General features: G+C 41.2%; 1 protein-coding gene across 1 annotated transcript in view; it reads right to left on the bottom strand.

The window, feature by feature from the left end:
* Nucleotides 1–12375, bottom strand: part of FGF14 (fibroblast growth factor 14) — a 782690-nt gene extending 770315 nt beyond the window's left edge. Inside the window, exon 1 of the mRNA XM_075590760.1 lies at nt 11491–12375. Coding sequence (XP_075446875.1) covers nt 11491–11698 — 208 coding nt within the window. The 5' untranslated portion in view covers nt 11699–12375. The remainder of the gene's footprint in view (nt 1–11490) is intronic.
* Nucleotides 12376–13137: the final 762 nt, after the last annotated feature.

The following is a 13137-nucleotide window of genomic DNA, read 5'->3' as shown; positions in this document are numbered from 1 at the left end:
TTTTTTTGGGAACATGTGACCCTGCTCTAAGCTGTTCTGGAAGAAAAAAAAACAACATCAATAAATTTAAATGATCCCTTTGCTTTTATTTCACTATTTTAATGTGGGTTTTTTTTACCAGAAGTTTTGCACCAGAGCCTCTTTGATTTTAGTCATGAGATATCCAGCAATATGGCAACATCATTTACACTAATTAAAGGGCTATGCCTGAATTAGTCATGTGAGGAAGTAGCAACTCCGGTCCTGGCAATGCTGCAGAAGGCTGATTAACTAATCTAAGCTGAGCTTCAGTATCCCTTAAAATAGGGGTGCGCAAAGTTTTCTCCCTGCGCCCCTCTGCCTGCTCTCCTCCCCATGCCCCCCAACCCCCCTCCCCTGCTAGGCTACGGCATCAAATGATGTTGTGGGGTCATGTGACGTCATGTTGCCAGTTACCATGGGGGACACGTCGCTGAAGACCAGGTAGGAGACGTTACAGATGCCTTGCGCGGTCCCCCGGCATTTAAATGTTTTGGGGAAAGAGCATGGGACCTCTGTAACCGCCGCGCCCCCGAGTTTGCGCACCACTGCCTTAAAATGTCAAACACTGCCCAGTCTTAGCTGCATAATGAGGATGCTAACACACATTAAAGCACACTTTCAGTTTAGCTCTGCCATGACATCTACTTTTGGCTTACAGCATCCAATTTCAGTGAATATTTAAAATGGATGTGTATAATAATACTCAATTAGGTTATGATATTTAACAAGGTGCAGCTTCTCTTGGTTTCACTGAAACATTGAAAAGTTAAACCGCTCCAATTACATCACCTATTCTTGAAATGTTAATATTTTCGGGGATTTGTCAGAATGTTCAAACAGAATTACAGAGATTTGTTTGTATGCCTTTGGAATTCACCTAAAATAATTATTACCTGGAATAAAGCCACTTTCCAAACTTGTGTTTAAATAGTCAGATTGATTGTGTACAAACACAGATGTGTACTAACAATTTACCAAAGTCTAAAACTTGGGCTCACTAACATCAACACCTGATTGTATTTTCACCTAAATATTACAATTGTTGGGATTGGAACAGAGTAGATATCTAAAGATATTAGTTCCGGGAACATACAAATTTACACCACAAACCGTGCAGACCTAAAGATTCATAGTAAATGTAAAGGAGGAGATCCCTCAATGGTAGGTGCTACTAAACTCTGGACTTGATAGATGAATCAGAGATGACCCTTGAATAGCGGGACGCCTGATCACTAGGTATACAATGACCGCTGCAGCAGGAAAATTGTATCAGCGATCTGGTAGTCACCCGACAGGGAACCAGCAGAAAAGTGCGGCACAATAGAGACTCCCCTAGTGAGTAATCCTGAAGCTAAGCAGCATAAATTGAATAATCATTGAATGAATGAACAACTCACGGAACCACGAGCAGGTGATCCAGGTATCCCGGCGTGCTTCCTCCAGTGATGATTGCATATAGAAAGTGAAGAAAAAAGGAGCACATCTCAGCATCGCCTACAAAGTTAACACCACTATGCCCCCTAAGGGAGATTTGCAAGTACATAGGTGATATTGGTGCTGTGGTGCTTACTTGTTGGTTCTCAAGACTGAGTCTCCACGATGTTGTAGGGCGTAGGACACAGGACAGTCTGGTTCTGGATGGTGCAGCGCCTCCATCCTGCAGGGCTCTGCCAGGGGCAGGGATTCTTCCCCACACGAACACTCACAATAAATGCAGCCACAGGCCATGAACAGTACAACTGCATTTATTGGTTGACTCCAGATACTTTATCCATCTCATGTAAGACAGGAGCATTTTCCTAGTAGTCTTAGTTATTGCAGCTTGCAATCCTTTCAGTGGTCAAAGCTATGCTTGCAGAACCATTTCCCTTGACTAGGCCGCAAAAAGCTTGAGGCTCCTGGGCTAGTCTTAGCCTCCTTACCCCCGATGGGGCAAGGTAGAACTCTACCTACTCCCTAAGGAGTAGGCTTCACTGGGCAACCCACTAAATTTAAAAGGGTGCCATCTTTTATACCAGGGGTGGGTCCCACTCCTAAACCCCAGTAACAAGACAGTACCACTGGTGTGCTCAGGGAAGTCTCGCAGCCCCCCAAGCCAGTCAGGTCACTATGTCCAGAGAGGTAATACAGTGCATGTCCAGTATTACCTCTAATTCTTTACTGGATGGTGTCCAAATACAGGACAGTCCAGTTCAATACTGGACACCTGGCAACCCTATCGAAACAAGGTTAATGTATTTATTCATAGATAACCTTTACTTAACCTACCATTTTCTATGACTGCATATTTGATTTTCTTCAATAAAAACACATCCACTTGACTGTGTGCTGTCCACTACTTTTTCTAATAGTACATTCCTCAATATGGTTTCTCTTAAGGTGCTTATACAACCGAGCCCTAAACCAACAAGCCTTCTCTTTCCTCTACTCAGATTTGATATTATATCGAACCAAAAAGACCAAACTCATTGACTACTGTTATATTTTCACTGGAAGTCATAAGCTTTGTGGTACATGGTCACAATTGCCAGGAGGCCCGTAGCCTTGGATGCTATAGGCCTTTCGACACAGGAAGGGTTAAATTCTCTTCTTTTCTAAAAACCAAAAAATGGTGGTGTTTAACTGCACTAAGTAAACTTCTCAACCTATTTTTGAAATGTGGCAGTTGCACCACATATACCATACTGATTTTATCTTGTTCTTTAAATACAATTGTTTTAAATCGTTAAATAATGTTTGTTTATTCGAAGTGAGTACATTTCGTTTAAACACTGAAAGTAAAAAAAAAAAAAACAATTCAAAACCAAAAATGTGCAATGCTTGGCCAAAATACAATGCCAATTTTCTGAAAATGTTATTAAAAATAAATAAAATACAGAGGGTTTTGCGTATTTGCTCATAATATCTGTACAAAGAAACTCACATAATGAGCCATATTTACTAAAAAAAAAACACTGCTCCTTAAACAGGCTGTGCCAGGGGTGAATTTTTTTCAAGTTTTTTTTTTCTTTTAATATAAAATTGAAGCAGGGGGAGTCTCCTGATCTGAACCCCGTTAATTTCAACTCTGGGAACCGTCTGCTTCCGTTATATTTAAAAAAAATAAAAAAAAATTAAATTTGCAATCTGGGACTGCTCTTTTATACACCTAATTTGGGGAGGTGGGGGTATATTTTTTATATGTATAGGCTAGGTGGGGGTATGTTTTATATGTATTGGGGAGGTGGGGGTATTTTTTATATGTATTGGGGAGGTGGGAGTATTTTCTATATGCATTCGGGGGGCGTGGCGGTAATTTTTATATGTATTGAGGGGGGGGGGGCGCATCTTTTACCATTGTGTCCAGTATTTTTTGGACAGCCACCTGGCAACGCTACAGACACACAATCCAGAAATGTTTACAAAAGTGTAACAGATTATGGGGACCTATACAGGTAGCTTCGATAAGTGATTTAATGCTTGTTAAATGCACTTTCCAAGCAATTTTGCATGTCTAGCTACTGTATTCAGAAAGCTTCAATAACATCAAAATTGCTTGAGAACGACTTAACAAGCGTTAGCATTCTGTCTCTGACAAGCCGTGCGATACAGTAGCTCAAAAAATGCCCAACCTCACATTTTTTTGTCAGTACACTCTGTTCAGGTAGATTCTAAACCCGTTTATTTTTTTGATCCCGCCACCTAAAGGGTGGTGAGATCAGGTTCACGATGTACATATGGAGTATGATTTATTTTTTACTACATAAGATTGAAGCTGGGGGTCTCCGGAGCTGAACCACATTCATTTCAGGTCCGGGGACCCCCTGCTTCCCAAGGTACAGTCCGGTCATGTGGGCTGTGATGCGGGGCATTTAAGCTCTCAGGAGATACCGGCACCCGATATGGAGGACTGTACCTTGAGAAGCAGGGGGCCCCCAGATCTTAAATGAATGCGGTTCAGCTCCGGAGACCCCTTGCCTCAAAACTGTTATTAAAATAAACGACAAAAATCGCCTGCAAGAGCTGCTCAGGGAAAAGCGGTTTATTTCTGCACAGCTCTTCCAGACTGATGGAGCGAAATCGCATGGGCAAAAAGCTTGAAAAGAAAAATCAAACTCATGCGGTATGTCATTTTTGTACCAAATGGTATTTAACAAGCGATATATCTTACTGAATACAGTTTTTTCACAAATTTTATACCATTCGGTAGGAACATACAAACACATTGGATATTTCAGTGATAACGTCGAAGCTACCTGAACAGGCCCTTATATATTAATACAATAATACTAACCCACTTCTTCATGATAGACAAATATAAACATCACAATAGCAAAGAGTCATTATAATAATGATCAGTAAGAATTTAAAAAGGTAAGATAATCAAAGATTATTATGAAAATTCTGGCCTTCATACAACAATATATGATAATGTATATAGCCAGGTTTTATTTATTTACTACCCTAAACATACTTCTCTTGTAGGCTATTGTATTTTGCTTTAATTGCAAATAATTGTTTTGTGAATCACTAAGATATGTTTTTTTCAGTGGTACTGTATGTTGCAAACATTACACCCATTAATATTGTACAAAAAATAAAAAGACAGTGTTAAATGACACTTGTTATTTCACATGCGATATCATTTGTTTTAATGGCACCGTGCCAGCTTTGATGCTGTGTCAGATAAAAGGAAGCAATGACGTTGGCTACATCTGGATGCTTAGATCTTTAATGAAATACAAACAATAATACAAGTTAGAAGGCCCTGCCATATACTGTACCAGTCACGTCAGCTTTTGATTTTATTCACTGAAATGTTTGCCTGCAATAATATCCAACACTTTAAATCTCTACACTAAGCCACAACATTAACTGGTAATTCTACATGCTGCTTCTTCACTAGCCCCAGCAAAAACAAATCCATCTGAGCCAGCGGTGCTACAAATGCAGATGTTTCTTATGGAAATAAAGAACAAAATTGTGAAAACCACTATCTTAACTAACATACGGTACTTCTTTCTCTCAAAATTGTTGCTACCTAAAGTGCAGTGATTCAGCTACTACTGTACCATAATGAGACCGTTATAAGGTTTATATTATTAAAAACATTTAACCACCAGTAAAGTTAATTCCCCTTTTAAGCTCCTTTCCATCTTTAGAACCACTTCACCACCAGAGGGGTCAAAGCCTGTATAAATGTATAAATGTAATGTTTTGTAGGATGGTCCAGAGCATCTACAGTAGGATGCAACATGGAGACATTACAACATGGAGTGCTTACACAACAAAACTGGCATATTTAGGATTTTTTAGAATAAACAGCTGTACATTGGTCAGAATCTTCCTGGTACTGTATGTGGCTCCAAAATAAATGAACATGTAGGACAAATCTGTGGGAGTAATCATGAAAGTGCTATGGACCTTATCAAGCATGAATGGCCATACATGTGTACTACAGGCGCAGTTTATTCTGGGTTCTGTGTGTCATACTAACACATTATTAACATGACTCAAAACCTTAAAACAGAAAAGAAAAAAAAAGAAACCACAGGTATAACTTTATTTTTTTATGGAGCTAACCTACAGAATGTATAAATCATAAACCCAGTCTGGGTGTTTTGCACAACCTCTAACCCATTAGGACAGTAGTGCATATTCCAAGCCTCTCATCAGGAAATCCCCACACAACGGTATTTTGGGATTAACAAACATGTGAATGCGTTGAGTTTACCAGCATTGACTGGTTATCCATAAAATATGGTCAGATTGATTCTTGCAAAGGATAGGGATGAAAACTATTAACAGAAAATCTAGAGTTAATATTAAAGTTCCCCAAATAAGCCGGCCTACCTATAACAATTATTGAATGCTGTATGTTTGAGTGGCAAAAGCTAAAGTAGTCTGAGCGTCCGTGTGATATTTGCTTTAAAAGTATTTATCACAGTATTTGAACCGCATAACTCAGGAGCTTTGTTACTTCTGCCGAAAAGGAAGAAAAATCATGTTCCATCTCAAGTGCTCCTTTAGCTCTCAAGAGGCAGTAGGACCATGAGGTAGAGAAAATAGTTCAGAATCAGGCAAAGTGAAATAAAGGGCAGGAACTACTGAAGAAGGTAAATAGACATTATTTGTAGACTAGTATATACCAGAAATAATGTTTACATTTATATACAAGAAATAAAATCTATAAAGTTACTAAATGTCTCAGTTATCGTGAGACAGTACCAGGTTGTCTATAGCAAAGCACAAATAACCAGCGACAGGTCTAAAAGGCTTGTTAAACAATCCCCAGAACAATCTTTTCTTATGAAGAAGTATTTCAGAATATATGTTTTTATTAACCCCATGCCTGTCCCGTCCCCATGTCTGTTTGTTGCAGGTTAATGTCAAACTCTCCCAGTTGAGCACTACAGATATTTGGAAGCTTTAAATATAATGGAGGCAATAGTTGCATAGTTTCTCACATCTATCAGTCAATAATATTGTTACAAACACAGAGAAACATTGGGTGGTATCTAAAACCTTTAAATGACTGCTAATAATATTTTTCTTTTTCGATCAGCACTCCTTTAGATGTTCCTGCAGGTTATTGGAGAGACACCATTTAATACTTTACCATTGCTCTGAGCAGGGAGTTCGAGGTGTACTGTATCATGGATATACTGTCAAGGAAAAGTCACTATTGCACTCCTTACACAGAGATCAAAAAGGAACACACAAGTAATGAGCATAATCTCAGAGAAGGCAACCTTGGCAAAACATACGTCAAATGAATAATGTGACCTTCATAATGTTCACAATCTTTATTGAAAAATACAATCTTCAAGATGTGTAAAAGGACATGCAAACACGGTTACAACAGAGCTTGCACTTCTCAACAACTGTGTTACTAGTTATGTGTAATGGCAGCAAATGAGGACTGTTGTAACCACATGTCAAGAAACATCCACAAGCGATAAAAAGTAGCAAATACTGTATATGTACAGTATGGCTCAAAGATAGGATCTTTAAACTGATGTGAAAAGTAACTGCTGACCGATGAACTGCTTGTTTATTTCCCATTTTTAAATTCAGTCCTCTTTAATGAAAATGAAATGATTTACACATTAAACTATAAAAAGGTATACTATTCTCTTTGTAGCGCAAGCAATATAATTATTTTAGTGAGAATCATTTCCAACGCTACCCATAACAGCCAACTGCAGAAGAAACCATAATCTGTTGATATACTGTAGACCAGTTTGATGAATGAATGAATGAATGAATGAATGAATGAATGAATGAATGAGAGATGTTCAATTGAGCCCACACCAGATACCTTCTAAAACCAAATGGAGTCTTCTGTAACATATCTCTCCAAAGAATAGATCTCTTACTAGAATCTTTTATTTGTGCATTAACGGTAACATTGATTGCATTGGACTCAATGGTAATTGATTACATTCTTGTAGGGACCTGTGTCGGGGGAATGCAATTCTTCAAACTTCAGCTGTTTTGTGCATTACCTATGCAGTCACACATAAAGGACCACATTGAAGACGTAATACAGCAAGATGAGGGCCTATTTAGAGAAAGGACTAGCTCTTCAGTGACTGAATAAAAGGTTTTATACTAAGACACTAAAAGCCTGTTTATCAACTTACATTTAAAAAATCCTCATAAGGGAACTTCATGCACCCATATATAATCCATTTTATTGTGTGAAATAACTGCAAAATATTGTTTGCAATGCATAGTAGGCCTACAGTATCTAGTAGCAAACATTTTACAACCCTATTTGGTGTGTATAAATGCCAATACATTGTACTGTACATCATGGAAGGCTAGAAATGTGGTATAATTTTCTTTGTACAATGACAGGCTGCGTTTTGTTGTTGCTACAGTCCAATATTTAAGGGTGGGGGTGGAGCGAGAGGGGAGAAAGATGTGGATGGAGCGATAGGGGAATTGAGCAAGAGAGGAGGACAATTTTTCACTGGTTTAATAAGATTGAAATTCCATTGGGGTCAGCCAATGGAACAATGAAAAACAAGCAAAGCAAATATAAACAAAAACCAAAATTATAAGTGCACTGTATAATGATGGCGAGTGAAAATAATCAGAGGGAGATACCGATCAGAGCACCCCGCCTGTCGCCCACAGAGAGAGAGAGAGAGAGAGAGAGAGACACAAGAGGAGGAATTGAGTGAGGAGGAGGGAATTGAGCGAAACGATAAAGGGGGGTAGAGAGGAAGAGGAAAGTGAGCAAGAGGGAGGAGATGGGGGATGGAACGAGAGGGGAAAAGGGGGGGATAGAGTGAGAGGGGATGGAGAGCAGGGTGGATTGAGCAAGGGGGAGGAAAGAGGACTGAGCGAGGGGGATTAAACGAAGGGGGAGGAGCTTGAGTGAGGGAGGAGGAAGGGGGAACGACGGGGTGTGTCGGAACAGCAATGGGCGGAGGGAGGTCTGAGCGGAGGGGAAGCAAGGGAGATTGAGTGAGTGAGGAGGAGGGGGATTGAGTGAGTGAGAGAGGAGGGGGGAGTGAGTGGGGAGTGAGTCAGAGAGGAGGAAGGGGGGTGAGTGAGAGGGGAGGAGGGGGGATTGAGTGGGTGAGAGGTGAGGAGGGGGATTGAGTGAGTGAGGGGATGAGGGGGACTGAGTGAGAGGGGAGGAGGGGGGATTGAGTGAGAGGGGAGGAGGGGGGATTGAGTGAGTGAGAGGGGAGGAGGGGGGATTGAGTGAGTGAGGGGAGGAGGGGCATTGAGTGAGTAAGAGGGGAGGAGGGGGGATTGAGTGAGAGGGGGGATTGAGTGAGTGGGGAGGAGGGGGGATTGAGTGAGTGGGGAGGAGGGGGGATTGAGTGAGAGGGGAGGAGGGGGGATTGAGTGAGTGAGAGGGGAGGAGGAAGGATTGAGTGAGTGAGAGGGGAGGAGGGAGGATTGAGTGAGTGAGAGGGGAGGGGGGGATTGGGTGAGTGAGAGGGGAGGAGGGGGGATTGAGTGAGTGAGAGAGGATGGGAGGAGGGGGATTGAGTGAGTGAGAGTGGAGGAGGGGGGTTGAGTGAGGGGGCAGAGGAGGGATTGAGTGAGTGAGAGGGGAGGAGGGGGATTGAGTGAGTGAGAGGGGGGATTAAGTGAGTGAGAGAGGAGGGGGAAATTAGTGAGGGGAGGAGGGGAATGAGTGACAGGAGAAGGGGGGAATAAGTGACAGGAGGAGGGGGGAATGAGTGACAGGAGGAGGGGGAGTGATTGGGAGGAGGGGGGTTGAGTGAGTAAGAGGAGGAGGGGGTGAGTGAGAGGAGGAGGGGGTTGAGTGAGTAAGAGGCAAAGGGGGGTTGAGTGAGTAAGAGGAGGAGGGAGGTTGAGTGAGTAAGAGGAGGAGGGGGGTTGAGTGAGTAAGAGGAGGAGGGGGATTGAGTGAGTAAGAGGAGGAGGGGATTGAGTGAGAGAGGATGAGGAGGGGGATTGAGTGAGAGAGGACGAGGAGGGGGGGAATTGAGTGAGACAGGGGAATTGAGTGAGACGGGGGGAATTGAGCGACATAGGATGAGGAGGGGGGATTGAGTGAGAGAGGAGGGGGCAGTAGGACAGTGGGCCACTAAATAATATGCCCATTTATTGACACGTCTGAAAATAAGAAGGTTGTCCCTCCCACCCCCCACCCGATATATACCATGTGAAAATCTTGTCACACAAGTTTCTTTTTAGGTCAATAGGTTCAATGTGCTTACGTGCAGCAAAAGATACTAGTATCTGAGAGACAGCATGCAGCATTCTGGGCACTGGGGATGTTTTAACTCTGAAGTCAGTGCTTTAATGCATACTGAACTAGATAGATAAAGGAAACAGTTTCTACCTTCAGAGTATCTCAAGTAATGCAAATACAGGCAACAAGGATTATTTATGGTGTCCGAGATTCGTCAACAGAAATGGTTTATAGGTCATCCATAGACATTTCCTATAGTAAAATGCCAGTTTAATAGAAGCCAGATATAGGCAAACAAATATTGTTCACACACCAAAAGCGCCAAATGCTTTTCCTTGGCTCTAATACACAGGTAGCTTAAAAGTGTTCTGTATGTTGATCTCCTGTTATCTGTAACCCAGATGGAGGTATGCTGGAACCTGAGGACAATTTGGTTCTATTTTGCTTGGTTTTCGATGCAGTACCATACAGAGCGGTTAACAAATAACAATAGGGAATTCACCGTCAGATCTGCAAGCATTCAATGAGCAATTTTACCCAGACAGCTGGCTTAATTTCACCTCTTTGGTATTCTAAGAAGTGCTCTTTGCTGCAGAATGATATGACAAACACGCTTACAAAAACCCATCACTTCAATGCCTCGTCACGTTAAAATCCCTAAAACGGGCACTTTAATATTCAAGTATAAATTCAGAAATGTACACACAGAAAGGTTTGACAAGCTGAAAGTGGTTCTACAGGTTCTGCTGTTTGTTGATGTTGGGATGTCAGAATAGCAAAGAAAGCTATGATCTACTACACTGCAGTGCCAACGTCAGAAGCAAACCTAGGATTCATTGCTCTTGATGTGACTGGGAGCAGAAGGAACTGCAGGTCATGCAGGACCAGGGGGATGCAATACAAAACATTTCATTATAAATGAACCATGTAACCCACTATTAGCACACACGTTACAACGGATATAGGTATGCGCAGGCCAGGAGACGGCATGATAGGAAAGAGAGGACACACAATACAATTCCCGATAAAACAGATTGCGTGAAAAATTGTACTGTTCAGGTTTCTTTTTTTCTCAAGTAATCTATGCAGAGCTTGCCAAAAGGTGTCTTTGCCAAGGAAACATTTGAAAAGATAAATGTTAGCTTGCTACAGAAAGCCTGTGGTATAGCATACTGCACATTTTAACCCAACAGATCCTGTTTTGACTGCATCACATAAAAGCAGCACTGATACTGTATGAGAACCAAACATATATATGCTGATCACAAAATAACACTTATTCTCATTCTGTTTACTTTTGCTTTCTTTTCCTCTGGGTATCAGTCCCGTGCACTCGGGGTATAATGAAGAGGCAGAGGAATGAGTAAGAGCCTGTCACTGCCATTTGGATTTTTTTTTTTTTTTTTACTTTTGAGAGGTGCTTCGTGTTTGGAATATTTGAAAGCTAATCAGAAAGTATTGCAGGATGTCAGTGTCATAGTCAATGTACATTAACCAACTGCAGGCAGTGCTTCCAGAGGTGCCTGGTCCCCCTTTAGCAGCATTTACTAAACAAATGATTTAAAGCCTCTGAAAAACAAAAGTTGCCACTCCTCTAGGAATTGTACACACGCAAGACACGAATCTCATTTCATCCATCAAAGCTAATTAAGTTGAAAAATGCTTGCTTAAGATGTGTAGATTGCACTGGCCTCTTTTTACATGATCATTTTGTTCCCCAGTGTAATTAAAGATCTACAGCATCTCAAAAGACAGCAATAGACGAATATTAAGAAAAATCATGCAATGCTTTTATTGCTTACCACTTGGGTTCTTGTTTTTCTTAAGACTCTTGCCACAAAGACACTGCAGCATATGCGTTCCTTTGCTGAAAATGTTCCAAAGAAACCACATTGATTTGGGCAAAAAGCAATCCAGCAGCTTAGACACCCTGAGAAGGCAGATATCCTGGTTGTTGCATAATAATAGATTGAGATCAGTTCTCCAGAACAAGGGTACCAATTTAACCATAGAAAATACTTAATTGTCCTATCTTCTCCCAGTCTTTTATTTCTTCAGGAAGGTTTATTTCTTGAGACTCCTCAATTAAAGCGTTTTGTTTTTGTTTTGTTTTTTTCTCAGATAAGGTTAGGATTAATGGATATAACTACATTAACAACAGGCTATTACCAAAGCGTGAATTTTTCCTTTCCAGCATCAAGCCAAATGAAAAGTAAGCTAAAGAAATCCCAGGAGAGGCCAAAAACTAATCAGAGCACAGTAAAACACGAAAGATCCCCGAAGTAAAAACCATTGCCTATTACTTGATTGCTATGAGGATGGGTGGATCTGCAGAGCATCAAAAGCCAAAGCAGGATTCATGTTACTGAAAGACTGCAGTTGTAGCACCAAATACAAGAAATATCAACCAATCAAGTCTGAATGATGAAGATATAAACTCCCCTCTGTAAGTATTGATAATATTAGCATCAATCCCCAGTGATCTGTGTAATCTTATTTAACCTGCAGTTCCCAATCACACAGCAGAACTGATGTAAATCCAGATCCCCTTAAATAGATGGTTACTGTAGGTGGAAAGAGAGACAGATCCTCTTCCCTTGCTCTCGCTCTCCCTCTCCCTCTCCCTGCTGCTTCCAGCACTGGCGTGCAAGAGACATAAATTTCCCTGTCTTTTACTCCCTGTGCTTGGCTCTGAGTTGCAGGCATAGATAGGGTAGGAGGAGTTGAAGATTTTTTTCATTTTTTTCACAAAAGCTTTATTCCAACCTAGACAACGTCACATGATTTTTGTTTTACTCCTAATGGGATTAAAATCAAGAAACAAATAATAAACGCGTAGCAGTAAACAGAGGTGAATGTAATAATCATGAAAACATCAAAGCCTGGTTTGATAAATACGATACAATATAATAAAGGGAGCAGGTGATAGAAAACTAGGTACAGAATATCTTAATAAGATTCATTTATATGATTATCTAGGAAATTATGCCATGGAATAATAAGTAACAAATTGCCTGGATTTAGTTGAAGACACAAGCAACCACAATGTATGGTGCTGCAGTTCTATTCTAACAGGATGTTTGGGCATTATTTGTAGAATGGCATTCTAGTTGAACCTTTAGCCCTGCGCCCACCCACCACAATGAACTTTCAGATTTGTAAAAAATGAATTACCCCATTTGCTCTCATCCTGCCTCCTCATCCTCTAACCCCCTCTTCTCACCCCTTCATCTTCATGTTCTGACTCCTTCCATATCCTCGCCCTCCCCCTTATCATCGCCCTCCTCATCCTCTCCCTCCTCATCCTCTCACCCCCTCCTCATCCTCTCATCCCCTCCTCATCCTCTCACCGCCCTCCTACTCATCTTATCATCCTCATCTTCTCACTACACTCCTCATCCTCTCCCACCTACTCATCCTCACCCCTCCTCATCCTCTCACCCCACTCC

The sequence above is a fragment of the Ascaphus truei genome, chromosome 3 (assembly GCF_040206685.1).
Source record: "Ascaphus truei isolate aAscTru1 chromosome 3, aAscTru1.hap1, whole genome shotgun sequence".
NCBI classification, from domain to species: domain Eukaryota; kingdom Metazoa; phylum Chordata; class Amphibia; order Anura; family Ascaphidae; genus Ascaphus; species Ascaphus truei.
Note: the sequence above shows the minus strand (reverse complement) of the source record. Positions and strands in the feature narration are given on the sequence as shown.